At 43.4% G+C, this 20,126-nt stretch overlaps 2 protein-coding genes across 2 annotated transcripts; both read left to right on the forward strand.

Moving 5' to 3' along the window:
* Nucleotides 1–11,147: 11,147 nt before the first annotated feature.
* LOC138794002 (olfactory receptor 4B13-like) lies at nucleotides 11,148–13,555 on the forward strand. The gene is made up of 2 exons (XM_069972767.1): nucleotides 11,148–11,967; nucleotides 13,404–13,555. The coding sequence occupies exons 1-2, from the start codon at nucleotides 11,148–11,150 to the stop codon at nucleotides 13,553–13,555; spliced, it is 972 nt and encodes a 323-aa protein (XP_069828868.1).
* A 3,065-nt stretch (nucleotides 13,556–16,620) lies between these two features.
* LOC138794003 (olfactory receptor 4B13-like) lies at nucleotides 16,621–17,604 on the forward strand. The gene has a single exon (XM_069972768.1). It carries the CDS (start codon nucleotides 16,621–16,623, stop codon nucleotides 17,602–17,604), a length of 984 nt encoding a protein of 327 aa, XP_069828869.1.
* Nucleotides 17,605–20,126: the final 2,522 nt, after the last annotated feature.

A 20,126-nucleotide genomic window follows, 5' to 3' on the forward strand; every position in this document is an offset into this window, starting at 1 on the left:
ATAGAGAGGGGTCACACATAGTGATATAGAGGGGTCACACATAGTGATATAGATGGGTCACACATAGTGATATAGAGGGGTCACACATAGTGATATAGAGGGGTCACACATAGTGATATAGAGAGGGGTCACACAGTGATATAGAGGGGTCACACATAGTGATAGAGAGGGGTCACACATAGTGATATACAGGGGGTCACACATAGTGATATAGAGGGGTCACACAGTGATATAGAGGTCACACATAGTGATATAGAGGTCACACATAGTGATATAGAGAGGTCACACAGTGATATAGAGGGGTCACACATAGTGATATAGAGAGGGGTCACACATAGTGATATGGAGGTCACACAGTGATATAGAGAGGGGTCACACATAGTGATATAGAGGTCACAGTGATATAGGGGTCACACATAGTGATATAGAGGTCACAGTGATATAGAGGTCACACATACTGATTTAGAGGGGTCCCTCATAGTGATATAGAAGGTCACTGTGGGGGCACGCAATAGCACATACACCCAGCCTGCTGCAGCCATAGCATACACACAGCCTGCTGCAGCCATAGCACACATACACACAGCCTGCTGTAGCCATAGCACGCACACACACACACACACACACACACAGCCTGCTGCAGCCATAGCACACATACACACAACCTGCTGCAACTCTTCCAGCTCAGAAACAAACTGCCATATAGTGACTGACAACTTTTCCTCGACCATCCCTATCTAGTAGGAACAGTGCTCATAAAATATATTCATGAGCAAAACTTATGAAATTCATATCAAAACTCAATTCAAAATTTTTTAAAGATTTTTTTAAAGCTGGAGTCGGAACATTTTTTTCCGACTCCGACTCCAGCCAAAACTAGTTCCGACTCCGACTTCACACCCCTGGTAACAGTAAGAAAAGAGATAAAATAGTATTCATAAAAATATAAATAATATAAAACAGTAATATTAGTAGATTTAAAAAAATCTGTTCTAAGATTGAAAAAGAGAAAGAGTTCTTTAAATACAATAAATAAGTTAACAAAGAGAAAAAAAAAGTATATCACCTGACAACAATAGCAGTAAATAAAATAATAACTGAAACAGATACAAATGTGTATATATATTTTTTTATTTAACTATTATATTTTATAAAAATATCTGTGATTATAATGCAGAATATACTACCATTATTGTTATATTCATTATATTATTATATTTTTTCCTATATTCACGACATGACCTGTAGGCTGCCTGGCCTTTCTCTAAAATCTGACGTTTTGCCCGCACACATTCTGCAGAGTCCTCTTGATTTCCTTGTTTCTGAGGCAGAATATAATGGGGCTACAAACATGAGGCACGTAGGAGTAGACACAGATCATCACTGCGGTGACGTCAGCATTGGGGATGACTTGGGACTGGTAGGTATAGTCCACTATTCGGGGGATGTAGAAGATAATGATGACAAACCAGTGGGTGATGCAGGTGTTGAAGGTTTTCTTCCAGGTCTTCAGCTTGGTCATGGAGCTGATATTTATGATTATTATGATATAGGAGAGTACAATGAGTGAGAACGGGCCCATGTGCATTATTAGCCCAGCATAGAGCCCGTTCTTCCTAATGGAGGAATTATCTATGCAGGAGAGGGACGCCACTGGGGACATAGAACAGTAGAAGTATTTGATCCTGTTGGGTCCACAGTATGGAAGAACAACTGCCCATGTCATGACGTAAGTCCCAACCGAAGCTGCTGAGAACCAGGCGGATAAACATAAGACTATGGAGGTCCTATTGCTGAAAATGGCATGATACCGGAGAGGCTTACAGATGGCCACGTACCGGTCAAAGGCCATCAGCAAGAGGGTTAATGAATCAAGACAGTTCAGCGTATGGACGATGGCCATCTGGAGAAAGCAGGCCACAAAGGAGATAGACTCTGCTCCAAACCAGTACTGGGAGATGATCTTGGGCAAGGTTGTGGTGTCAAAGAGAAAGTCGGACAGGGCCAGGTTGGCTATAATGATGTACATGGGCTGGTGAAGGTGCTTCTTCATTAAGACTAAAGATAGAACAATAGTATTGGCGCAAAGCGAGATGCTGTAAGTGCAGAACATGAGCGTTGCAAAAAACGGATAGAACTTCTCCTGGAAGCCCGAAAATGCAACAAACACAAAATAAAAGGTGGTGGAGTCATTTGCCATAAGATCTGTGGAATCATCGAAAGAAAAGCGTTAAAGAACAAAACTTGAGAAACACTGCTTGAGTATTTGTGTTTTTTTAAGAACATTCTTGTTGTTCTAAAATATTGTGGAGGAGTAGGAAGGGGTGTGGAGAAGTGTGATGGAGTATAAAGGAGCGTGGAATTTGGACAAACGCAGGAATTAGTTGGGGTATGGAAGTTTGTGGAGGAGTGGGGTGGCGTATGGAGGAGGATAGAGAAGCATGAAAGAGTATGAAAGAGCTTGGAGGAGTTCGGATGAGCGTGGAGGTATATATAGGAACTAGGAAGAGCCTAGAGAGAAGCATGAAGGAATGTGGAGAGGTGTGGTGGAGCCTGAAGGAGTCTAAAGGAGCGTGGAGTTAGGATAATAGAGTTGGTGTATAGAGGAATCTGGAGGAGTATGAAGCGGTGTGGAGGCATATGGAGAGAGGCATGGTGGAGCTTCAAGGAGTATGAAGGAGCGTGGAGGAGTTTGGACAAGCGTGTATATATATTAAGGAATTTGAAGGAGCCTGGAGGGGTGTGGAGAAGCATGGAGGGGTTTGGAGTAGTATGGAGGAACATGGAGAAGTGTGGAGAAGCATGGAGGGGTTTGGAGTAGTATGGAGGAACATGGAGAAGTGTGGAGGAGCATGGAGGGGTTTGGAGTAGTATGGAGGAACATGGAGAAGTGTGGAGGAGCATGGAGGGGTTTGGAGTAGTATGGAGAAGTGTGGAGAACCATGGAGGGGTTTGGAGTAGTATGGAGGAACATGGAGAAGTGTGGAGAAGCATGGAGGAGTTTGGAGTAGTATGGAGGAACATGGAGAAGTGTGGAGACGCTTGGTGGAATGTCAGTGAGTATAAGGGGGATTGACGAGTGTGGATAAGTATAGGATTCGCCTTACATGGGATAGGTTCTGTGTGTGGAGGAGGCATGTTTTTTTTTTTTTTAGGAATCAAGAAGGGAAAAGAAGCTTAAAGTGGTATTCACATTCCCTGGCATTCACATTTTTATATATTGCTGGGATTGCATAAAAATTGACAGCTTCTTGTCACCCACTATGGTCCTGCGGAGGTCTTTCCATCACCTCTTCAGGCCTACAGCCAAACGCTCAAGCCGCTATGTCCATGATGACCTTATCTCAGCAGTGACAGCCTGCTCAACCAATGACTGGTCCCACCACCTTCCCACTTCACATGTCTCAGGAGGACCCTGGGGGAACAATAGGCTATTATATTCTAATAAAATATGAATGTCCGCTTTAATCCTCCTTTAATCTCTATATAATAAAAAGTTCTACAACTAGTTTATCCAATTAGCCAGACGCCCTGTATAATTGTTCTATATTACAAAGGTACCCCAGTAGGCAGTGTAGCATCATAGATAACACAGTGAGTACAGATGTGGCCTGCAGTCCTATGTAACAGCACAGATAACACAGTGATATCTCTGAGTACAGATAATGTAGTAGTCACCTGCAGTCCTATGTAACAGCACAGATAACACAGTGATATCTCTGAGTACAGATAATGTAGTAGATGTCACCTGCAGTCCTATGTAACAGCACAGATAACACAGTGATATCTCTGAGCACAGATAATGTAGTAGATGTCACCTGCAGTCCTATGTAACACCACAGTTAACACAGTGGTTTTTCTGAGTACAGATAATGTAGTAGATGTCACCTGCAGTCCTATGTAACAGCACAGATAACACGGTGATATCTCTGAGTACAGATAATGTAGTAGATGTCGCCTGCAGTCCTATATAACACCACAGATAACACAGTGATATCTCTGAGTACAGATAATGTAGTAGATGTCACCTGCAGTCCTATGTAACAGCACAGATAACACAGTGGTTTTTCTGAGTACAGATAATGTAGTAGATGTCACCTGCAGTCCTATGTAACACCACAGTGATATCTCTGAGTACAGATAATGTAGTAGGTGTCACCTGCAGTCCTATGTAACACCACAGATAACACAGTGATATCTCTGAGTACAGATAATGTAGTAGTCACCTTCAGTCCTATGTAACACCTTAGATAACACAGTGATATCTCTGAGTACAGGTAATGTAGATGTCACCTGCAGTCCTATGTAACACCACAGATAACACAGTGATATCTCTTAAAGCACAGATAATGTAGTAGATGTCACCTGCAGTCCTATGTAACACCACAGATAACACAGTGGTTTTTCTGAGTACAGATAATGTAGTAGGTGTCACCTGCAGTCCTATGTAACACCACAGATAACACAGTGATATCTCTCTGTACAGATAATGTAGTAGATATTGCTAGGCACCTGCAGAATATGTGAATCTTATTGTATTTTGGGGGAAATATTTCAGTTACCATCCAGAAATCCAGCTCCGTGAGTGCTGCTGATGCCTGATGCCTGTCCCTGATGGTAATTGCTGGTTTTTGCTGCCGATTCCTATGGCTGCCTTTGCCCTCAGCTTTATATACAGACCTCTCTGTGACAGGTACAATCCCCAGTGACCTGGACCTGACAGCTTGAAACACACAGGAGAGATTCGTATATGGAATCGGTGTCATACTTTTCTATAATATTTATAAAAAGATAACATGCAACCAATCCGCGCGGCAAGAGCTCAATGGGTATGTGCAGCATGTCCTTTAAGGCCCTATTACACAGAGCCATTACCATGCAAAATCCTGCCAAACGCTCGATCGCTAGCAATCATCGTTGGGTGTAGTAAGGGTTAAGCGGGCGCACAATGAACACAAAATCGTTACATTGTTGCTGATTGTAATCTTTCAGCATGTCGAAAAATCATCTTTTCTCTTTCACTGATAGTTTTCTTTATAGGAAGTCTTTGAGTTGCTCAGGGGGAAAAAAAGTTTTCTCGCTGCGATTAGCAACCGTATACCAACCACAAAAATCATTGTTTATAACACTGTCCCCTCTAATGTACTGTACCACTGTCCCCTCTAATGTTCTGTGCAACTGTCCTATAATGTACTGTGCCACTGTCCTCTCTAATGTACTATACCACTGTCCCCTCTAATGTACTGTACCACTGTCCTCCCTAATGTACTGCACCACTGTCCCCTCTAATGTACTGTGCCACTGTCCTCTAATGTACTGTGCCACTGTCCCCTCTAATGTACTGTACCACTGTCCCCTCTAATGTACTGCACCACTGTCCTCTCTAATGTACTGTACCACTGTCCCCTCTAATGTACTGTACCACTGTCCCCTCTAATGTACTGTGCCACTGTCCTCTCTAATGTACTGTACCACTGTCCCCTCTAATGTACTGTACCACTGTCCCCTCTAATGTACTGTACCACTGTCCCCTCTAATGTACTGTACCACTGTCTCCTCTAATGTACTGTACCACTGTCCCCTCTAATGTACTGTACCACTGTCCTCTAATGTACTGTACCACTGTCCTCTAATGTACTGTACCACTGTCCCCTCTTATGTACTGTGCCACTGTCCCCTCTAATGTACTGTGCTACTGTCCCCTCTAATGTACTGTACCACTGTCCTCTCTAATGTACTTTACCACTGTCCCCTCTAATGTACTGTACCACTGTCCTCTAATGTACTGTGCCACTGTCCCCTCTAATGTACTGTACCACTGTCCTCTAATGTACTGTACCACTGTCCCCTCTAATGTACTGTACCACTGTCCTCTCTAATGTACTTTACCACTGTCCCCTCTAATGTACTGTACCACTGTCCTTCGTAATGTACTGTGCCACTGTCCTCTCTAATGTAGGTCTCGAGACTGGAAATACTTGGTAAAACCCTAGACTTTGATCTGTAATGGAGGCCATATTGTTTATGGTGGACATGTTATGGATAATACGGAGTCTTCATAGTAACATAAATATTTCAAAGCCAACCCTCATCATACGTCTGTCACCTGACTCTTGACAGACAGAATGTGGAGTCATAAGAAAAATGTCCCAAAAATAAGTCCACATTCCTATCACCACCATTGCTTTATTACATAATATCTATTGTGTAGTAGTGTGTCGTCCTATTGAGGAGTTTTCTGACCACAGCATGGTGTTCTTCCACACCGACACATTTATGGCCATATTGGAAGTATATATCAGTGAACCCAATGTTTTCCGCCACTTATACTACTGTTACCACCATACAGTTTTTGACCAAATCCAGCAAGCTAAAACTGACAGTAACAGCACAAGGGACAAATAGTACCACCACATAATAAATAATACCGCCACTGCTATTGAATAAAATCCACTGTGCAAAGACCAATATCACCTCATACAGTGATGACCATATAGGAGGTAAATCCCAGCTCTACACAGACTCTGCACAACATATAAGTGATTACAGTGCAGTTACATCTATAGACTCACAGGGGGCGTCGTCTCTGATTTGATTACAGGGGCGTGTTCACTGATTCCCTATCTTCTCTGATTGGTGGGTGTCACTTTTCCTTTTCTTCTCCATCTAAATCATTCCATCCCAAAGACTTCTTACCAGGACATTTTAGGCTCCTCACGGTCATACAATGATTTTTTATTTACAAGCTCCACATGTGTATTGCCCTGTCTCTGCCCTCATATAGTGGTTGGGGCCAATATGTGTCCCATTTACTATTAGGCCTCTCTCTGTGCAGCTCCCATATAGTATTAGGCCCCTCTATGCAGCTCTAATATAGTATAAGGTCCCTTTTTGCAGCTCCCATATAATATTAAGCCTCTTTGTGTAGCCACCATATAGCATTGGGCCCCTATGTACAGCCCCCATATAGTAATAAGCACTTCTGTGCATACTCTATATAGTAAATTGCCAATATAGTGTTAGCCGGCCCCCTTGCAGCCTGGTATAGTAGATGACCACCTCTGTAGATGGCATCCTCTGTGCATTCACTGTATAGTAATGCGCCCCTCTGCAGCCCCCATATAGTGGATGGCTGTATGTGTCCTCTATAGATGACACCCTCTGTGTATAGTAGATGGCCCTCTCCATAGCCTACATACAGTAGATGCCCCCCACTGAACAGCCCTTATATAGTAGATGTCCCCTTCTGTGCTGCCTTTATATAGCAGATGGTTTCCTCTGTGCTGCCTACATATAGTAGAATGGCCTCCCTTTGGGAAATATTGAAAATGATTATGCAATTTCCTGACAGGAGGAGAAAGAATTATATAAAAAAGAATGTCAACAATATTTAAGCATTTAACCTCTTAAGGACCGGGCCAATTTCGACTTTTGCTCTTCTGTTTTTTTCCTCCTTGTGATTAAAAGGCCATAGCAGTTGCATTTTTTCACTTAGAAACCCACATGAGCCCTTATTTTTTGCATCCACCAATTGTACTTTGCAATGACTGGGTGAATTTTTTCATAAAGTACAGTGCGAAACCAGGAAAAAAAATAAATGTGTGGTGAAATTGAAAAAAAACAACAACAAAAAAACGCATTTTGTTTATTTGGGGGGTATTTGATTTTACAGCGTTTGCCCTGGGGTAAAATTGTCTTGTTATATATGTTCCTCAAGTCGTTACGATTACAACAATATGTAACATGTATAATTTTTCTTTTTTCTGATGGCTTGTAAAAAATTCAAACCATTGATAACAAATACTTGTTCCTTAAAATCGCTCCATTCCCAGGCTTAGGCTATGTGCACACTGCGTATCGGACCAGCCGGGTCACGAAACGGCCGGTCTCTGCCCGGATCATCCCGGCCGGTACTTAAGTACCGGCCGGATGATCTTTCTGGCCGCAGAGCTTCCCCCTGCACACAATGAAGCTAGCAGCCAGAGTCGCTCGTTTCACTGTGTGAACTGACAGGGTTTCCTGCGGCCGCAGAAAACTGACATGTCAGTTATTTGCAGCCCCGTGCAGGATCCCGGCCGGAGCGCATACGATATGTATACGCTCCGGCCAGGATCCCATAGCTGAATAGGCTATTTTCACAGGCGCATAAAGTACTTTTACGTAGTGTGAACATAGCCTTATAGCGCTTTTATCCTTTGGTCTATGGGGCTGTGTAAGGTGCCATTTTTTGCACCATAATGTGTTCTTTCTATTGGTACCTTGATTGCGCATATAATTTTTTGATCGCTTTTTATTACATTTTTTCTGGATTTCATGCAACCAAAAATGCACAATTTTCCACTTTGGGATTTTTTTACGCTTACGCTCTTTACCGTGCGAGATCAGGAATGTAATAAATTAATAGTTCGGGCGATTACGCACGCAGCGATGAAAAAAAATCTTTATTTATTTTTAATGACATGGAAAAAGGGGGGTGATTCAAACTTTTATTAGGGGAGGGGGCTTTTTATTAACAACAACACTTTTTTTTTTTTTGCATATACTGTATACTAGAAGCCCCCCTGGGGTTAGGGTTATTTTCCCCTGGGGTTAGGGTTATTCCCCCTGAAGGACTTCTAGTATAAGTACACTGATCTCTCATTGAGATTTATGCTGTATAGATATACAGCATAGATCAATGAGATGGGCACTGGATTGCCGGAAGCAATCGAGTGCTGAGCCGGGATCAGCGTCATTAAGGCGCTGACCCGAGCCGGTAAAGGTTGTGTGGATCGCTCCTCCAGGGCGCGATCCACCCTACTAGACACCAGGGAATCGGCTGCATAAAGGATTCAGATGCAGCTGTCAACTTTGACAGCTGCATCTGAATCCTTAAAGGACAACTCCGATGAAATTTTTTTTAGCTTATTTAACACACATTACAAAGTTATATAACTTTGTAATGTGGTTAAATACCCGTTCTGGCCCCCTTCCCCCACTTTCCGACCCCCGACCCCCCCGCCCGGAAGTTAAAGAATGTATACATTACCTATTACGATCGTCACGGTCCTCTTCTCCCGGGCGGCATCTGGTGACGACGACGTCAGAGCCAGGGGGTGGTCCGAGTCTTCTTCCTCCTCGGTGTCTTCATAGAGAGTGAATGGGACGGAAAAGGCTGCTGGTGCACAGGCGCACCAGCAGCCTTTTCATTGGCTGGAGCGCATCACATGGCTTCCAGCTTGCTCAGCCCTGATTGGCTGAGGTTGCTGGAAGCCATGTGATGCGCTCCAGCCAATGAAAAGGCTGCCGGTGCGCAAGCGCACTGGCAGCCTTTTCCATCCCCAGGACCTGGAAGTCAGAGACATCGCTGGACGGCGGACGGCGGTGACGGTGAGGCGGACGGCGGGCGAATGGAGTGGCGATCTTCACCGGAGGGATGGTGAGTATGGTGTCTGTGTGTGTCTGTGTTTTGTTTTTTTTGGGGGGTCCCGCCGGAGTTGTCCTTTAATTAGCAGGCACGGCGATCGGACCATGCCCGCTAATAGCCATGGTCCCGGGCTACATGCCGCACCCAGGACCGCGGCGGTTCAGAGCGGGGTCGCCGCGTGGCCCCGCTCTGAACTCCCCGAGGCGGCTGCAGGGCGTAATATATATATATATATATATATATATATATATATATATATATATATATATATGGGGTTAATAAATGTATAAAATTTAAGCATGTGTTCCCTTTGAGAGCTCTGAAGAAAATGTTTTTTGGACCATCAGTGGTGAATTAATTCTACCATAGAAGTGTAATGTGATTCTATAGTGCGAGGCTGGAGACGGGAGCAGAAGATTTTCTACTGCACAGTTACAAACAGCTGGTAGCGGAGACAGCGGTGTCTCCATTAGGGTAATAGGGTATTTCAGGGCCAAGTTCAAAACAAAGGTAATTTAGAAACACGACTTTTGTGTCCAGTGCCGTCCGATACTCACTGTTCAAATTGTTACAGGAACACTATAACTTTTTTCTTTGAAAGAGTGTTTTTATTTTTTATTATTTGGAGAGGGCAGTCATCAAGGGGTTATGTATAAAAATAATATACCACCCACCCCAAAATTCACAAAATTATTCTAGACCTCAACCAGACCCGTAAATACAGACACTGGAACCCAACATGTATTAAGGCCCCAAATTAAACCACAATCCCCCCCCCCCTTTTTTCACACATGGCTCCCATGACCCTTCTATCCAAGTGATTGCCCCCCACCCACCCAAGACTGGTCACCTTGCACCCTTCGATCCCTCCTCCTCCACCCAAGACTGGTCACCCTGCACCCTCCGATCCCTCCTCCCCCACCCAAGACTGGTCACCCTATATCCCCCGACTCCTCTTCCCCCACCCAAGACTGGTCACCCTATACCCCCTGACCCCTCCTCCTTCATACTGCTCACCCTGCTCTCCCCCCCCCCGCCCTTACTAACCCGTTAATTTTCTCCGTGTCCACTTTCCACATACCTGCTATAACTTTTTTCTTCCTGCTCCATAGTGCAGACTTTAAAGGACCTGTGGGGACATTAAAGTCACATGTCAAGGTCCCTCAGCATCTACAGTAACTTTACTGCACAGTCTCCCTGCTGCTTTTTTACTCTTATTTGTGCACAGAAGCAGTAAAAATGCTGAAATATTGCGGAAGTCCTGGCAGAACTGCAGCCGGGAGACAATATAAAGACAGAAAGTATGTATGTTTTGGGCAGTCATGGGCCCCCAAGTGCTCAGGGCCCGCAGTTGGCTGAAAATTGACCTAAATGGACCTTTTATAATTCACCACTGTGTACCATAATTTATACAGAATACATTTTTCAAATATTTTTTTTTTTACATAATTAAAAAACAAAACAAGAGTGACAAATTGCGCACACACACACACACACACAAAGAACACACACATATATGCATAAACTGAAATGCATATGAAACGTCTTGTTTTCTATTATTCAGCAGATTTCGTCGTCTTTTGCTTCATTAAAACACCAAGGAAATCTTAAGAGAATAACTTCTGTAAGAAGAATTCCCTGTACAAGAATATATATAAGAAAGATCCTGAGGTACTGTACAGTAGTGGCTCAGAGATGACATGCACACTGACACTTCCTGTATCCTCCTGTATTTCCCATCATGATGTTACTACAAGACGAGTCAGGGCCGAGGATGGAGAACATGTCCAAGGTGGGACGTTCTTTTGTGTTCTTAGGCCTCTTAGAGATGGAGAGATACCGGATCCCTTGTTCTATCGCAGCCTTTGGTCTGTACATTATACCCACATTGCTGTGTTGTCTGATTGTCTATGTTATATGGGTTGAGGAAAGTCTCCATGAGCCCATGTACATCTTCATATGTAATCTTCTCCTTAATGGTGTCTTTGGAAACACTGTGATCCTCCCTCAATTCATTGTTGGTTTATTATCAGGATCCTCCACCATATCTTTCCCTGAATGTATCACTCAGACCTTCTGTGCACAAACCTTTTCTACGGTAGAAATTTTTACTTTTACCACCATGGCCTATGACCGATATCTAGCGGTGGGGAACCCTCTGAGATACTCTTCATTCATGACAAATGTGAAGACGTTAAAATATATCAATGTGATCTGGGCTCTAGCCTTCATACTCGTCTTGGTTCCTGTGATAATGACCGCTAACCTCAATTTTTGTGGGGTCAATATTAATAACATATTTTGTGAGAATATGTCCCTGGTCAGACTGGCCTGTGGAGACTCCTTAGTGAACAACATCTTTGGACTTGTAGAAGCTTTGCTTGTCATTGTGGTCACCCTACTGATTGTCTTCTACTGTTATACCAGAACACTGGTGATTTGTCTGAAGACATCTGGGTCCTCATCCCTTAAGGCCATCAATACCTTGGTCTCCCACATCATCACCTTCTCTTTTTTTATGACTGCGTCACTTTTTGTTTTTCTACGTTACCGGCTGAATGGTGGGAATGTTTCTATCACGGTTCATGTCCTACTCTCCATCACTGGACTTCTAACTTCCGTCATTGTTAACCCTATAGTCTATGGGCTGAGGACAGAAACTTTAAAATTAAAACTGATTCATAATTTACAAAAAATAAAAATATTTAAAACTTACTGATAGTAACTGCAGGACTCTGTGAGAGCTGTGAGAGCTTCATGAACCTATAGCTAATTTTGGAGCCCGTAATTTAATGATGACCCCGTAGAATAATACTTGGTCACAAATGTATTAATTCCTGGGGGGTTTTTTTGTTTTTTTTTAATTTCCATTTTTCTGATCTTTTATTTTTTCTTTGTGTTACTTCTCAATGTTTATGTAAAACTAAATTAAAAATGTAGGTAATGACATTAAAAAATCATATATGTCATAGAGGAACACTGGTCCAGCCTGGGTTGGTCTCTTATTCTCTTCTTGGTCTCTCTGTATTCTCTTATCACCAGGGGTGTAGCTAGGATTCATGGGGCCCCATAGCAAAAAATTATGTGGGGCCCCTTAGTGCATGAGCCCTGTAGTAGTAGCATGGTCTGCCTTTATGGTAACTACGCCACTGTTTATCTCTGTGTATCCCCAGCAAACTTGTCTCTGTAAGTGTTGCTTTAGATATTCGAATGATAACGCAGTAAAAATTCGATTCGCCCTCCCACACCCCCTGGCGCTTTTTTCCAGCAAATAAACATGCAGGGGGTAAAGGACAGGCACTAGGAAAAGGACTTTAAAAAAAGAAACTCTAACTGTGATTGGCTGGCTAAACCATGTGACCTGAGTATAAGAAAAGAGGATTTCAGATTCGTGTCACTTGCTTGTTAGGGCTAAAAGCATAAAAACCAGAGATTTAGAAGCTGTTGTGAGACAGGCAGTGTGTTCAGACATACTATAGTGTATACGGCTGTATACTGTGAGTGTGGGATAATACAATAACTTGCTACCACTGATTTGTAGTTATCGTTAATTTTCGTTATTACGTATTTTACACTGCACCCGATACGTACGCAAGTGCATACCGCTAGACCAAAACGTATGCTTCTACTTTACGTTCGTAATTTGTTCGTGAAAGTTCTGTGAACACGAACCGATCACAATAATATTTTTTCTTTTCGTGTTCGGGATCCGTAACGAAAACTGGGATGTTGGCTCATCACTTGTGTTAGCTGCAGCCAGGCATGCTTCCCCTGCTGTCCCATATGCATCCACAGGTGTTGGCATCATTTCCTGAGGTTTTATTATGCACTTGGTGACCTTCTAGTGGTCGAATATTGATTTCCAGGTGCCAAGAATTTTTCTCCCATAGACTATAATAAGATTCAATATTCATTCGAATATATATGAATATCGGGAGCTATTCGAATCGAATTTCAAATTATTGAATATTTCACTATTCGCTTATCTCTACTTAAGATAACTTGGGAAAAATGCACTACCATTCAAGTGGGAGAGGGTACATCTGTAAAGGGTCTATTGGTGATATCTGGTATTTAGGTGAAGTCCTTAAAGTCATTATTCGAGAGCTGCAGATCTCACCGCGTAAAGAGGGACCATGGGACGGCTGACCCTGATGCAGGAAAAAGGTCGCTTAAATGTTTGGCAAATGTTTGTGTGACCCAGGGTGCACAGTCATTTAGTCATGGATCGTTTTACATCTGCCAGCTAACTAGATCGGTCCTTAACCCCTTAGCGACCCATGACGTACCTGGTACCCACCGGGACCCCGCTCTAAACGGCGCTTCTTCCGGCTGCAATCTGCATCCGGGCAGTGCCTCTATTAGTCCCGTTGCCGCGCCGGCTAATTAAGCACTTCAATGCAGCTGTCAAACCTGACAGCTGCATTGAAGGGCTTTATTACTCACATCCCTGGTGTCTAGTGGAACGGATCGCAGGGGGGAGATCCGTTCTTTTGCCCCTGCCGGGCCTCAGCGTCCTAATCCTGACCCTAATCCCGGCTCGGCAATAGATTGCTGTGGCCTGCAGCAGGCCAAAGCAATCTATGACCGATGTAATCTATCTTTGCTGTGTACTATTTATATACAGCATTGATCTCTATGAGAGATCAGTGCTGTGTATATACAGTACAAGTCCCCCAGCGGGGCTTCTAGTTAATGTAAAAAAAAAAGTAAAAAAGTGTTTTTTATTAATAAAAAAATCCCCTCCCCTAATAAAAGTCCAAATTAAATAATCACATTTCTGATCTCGCACGATAAACATCGTCAGCGCAAGAAAATTCCCAAATTTTTGGTCGCATCAAATCCAGAAAAAATGTAATAAAAAATGATCAAAAAGTCTCATATGCGCAATCAAGGTATCGATAGAAAGAACACATCATGGCGCCAAAAATGACACCTGACACAGTCCCATAGACCAAAGGATAAAAGCGCTATAAGCCTGGGAATGGAGCGGTTTTAAGGAACGTATATTTGTTAACAATGGTTTGAATTTTTTAAAAGCCATCAGATAATATAAAAGTTATACATGTTACACATCATTGTAATCGTAACTTGTCAGAACATGCATAACAAGTCAGTTTTACCATAGGGCGAACAGCGTAAATGCAAAACTCGCCGAAATCAAAACAAATTCTTTTTTTTTTTTCAATTTGACAGCACACAGGATTTTTTTCCGGTTTTGCAGCATATTTTATGGAAAAATAATGCCTGTCATTGCAAAGTACAATTGGTTTCGCAAAAAATAAGCGCTCATATAAGTCTCTAGGTGAAAAAATGCAAGCGCTATGGACTTTTAAACATAAAATGGAAAAAGCAAAAGCGCAAAAACGAAAATTGGCTTTGACCTTAAGGGGTTAAAGAGGTATTCCAATCTCAGCAACCATGGCAGAGAGAGAACGATCCATTACAATGTAGCCGTGTACTGCCTGCTAACAATATTATATATTAGAACCTGTATTATGTGGGTTAGCAATGGAGGTTGCAGTGGTCACTAGGCCCCATTACCTGCTGCAGCGCCTAGGAGCCTGTACTTTAGCACTATATCGTTGGGTAAATCAGACCCTAAAACTCCTCTTTATTGTGGCCATGTTGGCATGCTTCAGACTATATTAGATGTAGTCACATTGGTGGCTGTGGGTAACATTAGCGTGTCAGAGTATGTGCATAGCGGGGGCAAGAGTAACAAGGCAGCAGGGGGACAGAGTGACAGCAAAGTGGGGGAGAGGACAAGAAGCGAAGGAGAATGGGAGTAATAGGAAAGACAGGCACGCTGTCTGGGTGCCCCTTCCTCTGTTCCCCTCCCACCAGAGACAGCTGGAACAGCTGTCCTCCGTTTCTGCAGTGGGCAGCGTTAGCAGCGTTAACCCGGCCCACCACTGACATAATTGCTCTGGATTGGTCTGTGGGAGGAGTTAGCCCTGCCCACAGCAGAGAGAGAGGACACGTGTTCCCGACATGAATGTTGGAGGCCAGGTGGAAGGAGCAAAACGGAGAGGACTACATTTAGATGATTTTATGCGTTCAGAGGGGATAAGTCCACGTAGAAAAGGGCAACGGTGATTTAAAGTCCTCTTAAACGCCCTCTCCTCCTAAAAACACACACACAGCTCACCTAACCCGCTCCCCCGTCGATCCTCTCCTTCAGACTCCGCATGCCCCCGGCTGATGCGCGGCTGCCAGGGGTGTCCCCGTTAGAGACGCTCCCTGTGCAGGGAGTCACAGCCACAGGGAACTCTATGATGCGTGTGCTGCCGGGGATAGGACGCGACTCCCCCTGCAGACGCGCATCAGCCGGAGGCAGACGAAGTCGGCCTCTTGTGACCACAAGCAAAACAATGCTTGCGGTCACAAGAGTGGTTGATGGGGGGGGGGCCTCAGGGGCCCCGCGGGCCCCCCCTTGTGGCGGGCCGGGTCGCGACCCTGGTAGTTACGCCACTGCCCACATCAGAACTCCCCACTGCACTTTATTGAGCGTATAGCCGCAGCGGCACGCTCCGTAGCCTGCCCTGACGGGGTTTTCTGCGGCCGCTATTCACTGAATAGCGGCCACAGAAAACTGACATGTCAATTTTCTACGGCGCCGCTAGGGATCCGGGTAGGAGTGTATACTATTCCATAGAGGCCAGGCAATCAGCAACAACGGCCATGCTTTTACGAAAATATACGTTGTGTGAACCAATATAACCAATATAGAAAGGACAAATACAACCACACCATAACCCCTACTGCTATTACCATACTGTTACTGTCACAATCTAGTAAGCATAAGGTAATAATACCAACAGTACCAGTTTACAAGGGGCAAATAATACCACCACATACTGACTAATGCCACCACTCTACTACTGAAAAATATCCACTGTACAAAGACCGATATCACCTCATATAGTCACCATATAGAGGTAAGAGATCAAAAATACATATATAAAATAGTGACAAATAAAACATTTATACATGCATAGACTATTCCCCTATATATAATAAGTTGTTTTCTATTAGTCAGCAGATTTCTTCTTCTTTAGCTTCATTGAAACAAGAAGGAAATCTTAAGAGAATGAATCCTGTGAGAGAATTCCCCTCCAGTAAAACATATATAAGATGGAGCCTGGTATACAGTGGAGGTACAGACAAAAGCTGCAGACTAACACCAGCATGCGACTGTATCTCCCATCGTGATGCTACTACAAGATGAGTCAGATTCGAGGATGGAGAACATGTCCAGGGTGGGAAGTTCATTTGTGTTCCTAGGAATCTTGGAGATGGAAAGATATTGGATCCCTTGTTTTCTCTTAGCCTTTGTTCTGTACATTATACCCACATTGCTGTGTTGTCTGATGGTCTATGTTATATGGGTTGAAGAAAGTCTCCATGAACCCATGTACATCTTCATTTGTAATCTTCTCCTCAATGGTGTCTTCTTAAACACTGTGATCCTCCCTCAATTCATTGCTGGTTTGATATCAGGATCCTCCACCATATCTTTCCCTGGATGTATCACTCAGATCCTTTGTGTACAAACTTTTGGTGCTGTGGAACTTTTTACTTTTACCGCCATGGCCTATGACCGATATCTAGCGGTGGGGAACCCTCTGAGATACTCCTCCATCATGACAAATGTGAAGACATTGACATATATTAATGTGATCTGGGCTCTAGCCTTCATACTCGTCTTGGTTCCGGTGATGATGACCGCTAACCTCAACTTTTGTAGGGTCAATATTAATAATGTCTACTGTGATAATATGTCTCTGGTCACACTGGCCTGTGGTGACTCCTCAGCCAATAATATTTTTGGACTTGTACAAGTATTGCTTACCTTTGTAGTCACTCTACTGATTATTGTCTATTGTTATAGCAGGACACTGGTGATTTGTCTGAAGACCTCAAGGTCCTCATCCCTGAAGGCCATCCACACCTTGGTCTCCCACATCATCACCTTCTCCATTTTTTTGACTACAACACTTTTTGTCTTTCTCCGTTACAGACTGAATGGTGGGAATGTTTCTGTCACGGTTCATGTCCTACTCTCCATCAGTGGAGTTCTTACTTCCATCATTGTTAATCCTATTGTCTATGGGCTGAGGACAGAAACTTTAAAAATAAAACTGGTCCATAATTTAGAAAAAATGCAAATATTCCAAACATTTTCTTACCGATAGTAACTGCAGGACTCTGTAAGAGCTGTGAGAGCTACATGAACCTATAGCTTATTGGTAGATGTATGGTGACCCTATAACTAGTGGTAAGACCTTGTGCGTCTCTCTCTCCTCAGGGCCTATTACATTGACATAAAAGTAGGAAATTGTGCTAGTAATGATGGAGAGGAGACAGAGAAGTGTCAGGTCCTCTATTCTTTAGGTCACCAGTAACAGATGTGGGTCTAAGCATCATGCTTGTTTTCTTTGTCTATGTAGGTAACAGAGAATTGTTGTTATATATATACTGTTGTTATTTGGTGTTGTATTACCATGTGTGGTTGACCTCTATCTGCTTTGTGGGTCTGATGGGCCGTGGTTCTCAGTGAAACACTGTTGGGCACCATGCGGGGATGATGGAGGAGGTTTCTACAAATGGTGTGGAGCCAGGAGATACCTGAAGCTGGTAGAGATGCCCTTGTTGTGATGCTGGTACAATATATGACAGTGCTAGAGCAAGGATCCGCAAGGATACATACAGAGCTGTGTTCTTAGCACTGACAAGGGAGTGTATGGCATACCTGGGTTTTGTATCTAAGGAACGTACATTTGGTCTATGTTATTGAGTAGGCCAGGCCTTTCCTTTGGTTAAGTCCAAGACTAGGTGCTAGGAGGACCTAAATGAGTGGCTTGTTAAGGTTGGTGTCATACAGTAAGAGTACCTGGTGGGTTGACCTGTGTAAGCCTTAGATTAGGAGAAGTTGGCATAGGGCAGAACAGTGCATGGGATTGTTGAAGGGTGATCTGTGTTGAGTAGTGACCCTAGTTACTTTGGGTTTATATGAACTGAGGTGCCAAGGCTATTCTGTTCCACTAGATTGTATTGTGCAGTTTCCAGTAGAGAAGAAAACAGCACTGTATTCACTTATCACTGTGTAGAGCTGATATCTGACCCCTATATCTTACTATATTAATATCATAGAGCTCAGACTCTTGCCACCTTGGGAGTGCGATCTATGCTCTGTACCATGCCCAGAAATGTGTTTCTGTAAGTGTTGCTCAGCACCTACAGGAACAGGGACTCCTTTCTATCACAGAAGTCCCTGCTCTTCTACAGTGCCTTCCAAGGCACATTACTCTGATAACATGCCGAGGACACTATCGCACGAGACCGGACATCTGCCCGTGGGGATCGTGAGTGGCTCTGCTTGAGCCTAGTTCTATTATTGCACTGTTTGTCTATTTAGACACTTCTTACCTGACTGTTAGGTGTGCTCTGTGACACTTGCGGGTGGAGTATACCATTTACAGTGCCTGATTCCTTAATTGTCCTAAGTGACGCTTTTTTGTGGCAGTATTGACCCCGCTGCCTACTTGTTTTCTTTTGGTCTCCTGATGATCCCAGAGGGGAGAAACGCATAAAGACCGGGATGGCAGATAGGTGCCTCCATACATTATGTAAGATTAAAATTGCGAATAGGGGTTTGGTTTGTCATTGCACATATGGTGGAACACATTACATTTTTGGTATAGTGCCGTCATTTATTTATTGACCTATATTGAGATTTTTTTAGTATTTTCTAGACCACGTTTTTAATGCATATCTAATAAAGTGTTTAGGTTTTAAATCTACATGTTTTTCAGTGATAGAATGATTTCTTGTACATATAGTACACTCATGTCCACCGAGCATACGGGTGGAAATTTCTGTGATTTTTGGGTCTGTATCTTGCCATACTGTTGCATTTCTCTGTGTTTTAGTGCCGTGAATATTTGTGCCCTGAATATTTGTGGTCATAAGATGTTAATAACTATTGCTTTTTAGGAAAAGTCTGATGACTTACCCACTCAGCCAATCAGTGACTGTGGTGGGACACGGCCCCCGCCATTGACTGGCTGAGCTGGTAATCCATCAGCTTGGCCGTGACATTGCAGCTGGAGGAGCCTGGTACGTGACATCCCCGGCAGCGAGACCCGGGAGCAGCACAACGGAGGCACAGGACCTAATAAGTATACATTGTTTATTATGTTCCCACATCCCCCTGTCCTCCTAACATTTTTTACTTTCATGGGACTTCTCTTTTAATAACTAAAAATCATCTCTAGGATTACAAGCAACAGAAAGATTTGCTATGATGGGAAGAATTTCCACTTGTGGTGGCCATGAGATGCTAATAATAGAAAAGATGAGGACTCTTGTCTACTCTCTTGGTCTTACTGCATGCTAAAAATATTAGATGTTACAACCTGGATTATAAGGGGTAAGCAATAGAGGGTGCAGAGGTCACTTTTGCAACTGGGCCCAGACCAGGCTTCCTGCTCTTTTCGTCTGTACTTTAGCGTTATATCGCATCAATGCAGCACTGGATAGCCAACAATGATAAATGGTAACACAACCGATGTCTTTGCACCTAAAGTTGCATTAAAAAAAACACACAACTTTTCCGATAAAAAACAAGTGCTCACAGTACGGCTAGATCCATTGGAAAATTAAGAGGTTATGGTGCCCAGAAGCAGTGGCGTAGCTACCATGGAGGAAGACCACG

Source organism: Dendropsophus ebraccatus, chromosome 5, assembly GCF_027789765.1.
Source record: "Dendropsophus ebraccatus isolate aDenEbr1 chromosome 5, aDenEbr1.pat, whole genome shotgun sequence".
NCBI classification, from domain to species: Eukaryota; Metazoa; Chordata; class Amphibia; order Anura; family Hylidae; genus Dendropsophus; species Dendropsophus ebraccatus.

Excerpts from the sequence above, each read along its gene's own strand:
- LOC138794003 (XM_069972768.1), top strand. The coding sequence starts at position 16,621 with ATGCTACTACAAGATGAGTCAGATTCGAGGATGGAGAACATGTCCAGG.
- LOC138794002 (XM_069972767.1), top strand. The coding sequence starts at position 11,148 with ATGATGTTACTACAAGACGAGTCAGGGCCGAGGATGGAGAACATGTCC. Across the intron at positions 11,968-13,403 it reads TCTACGTTACCGGCTGAATG|ATAACTTGGGAAAAATGCAC; the intron begins GTGGGAATGTTT and ends TCTCTACTTAAG.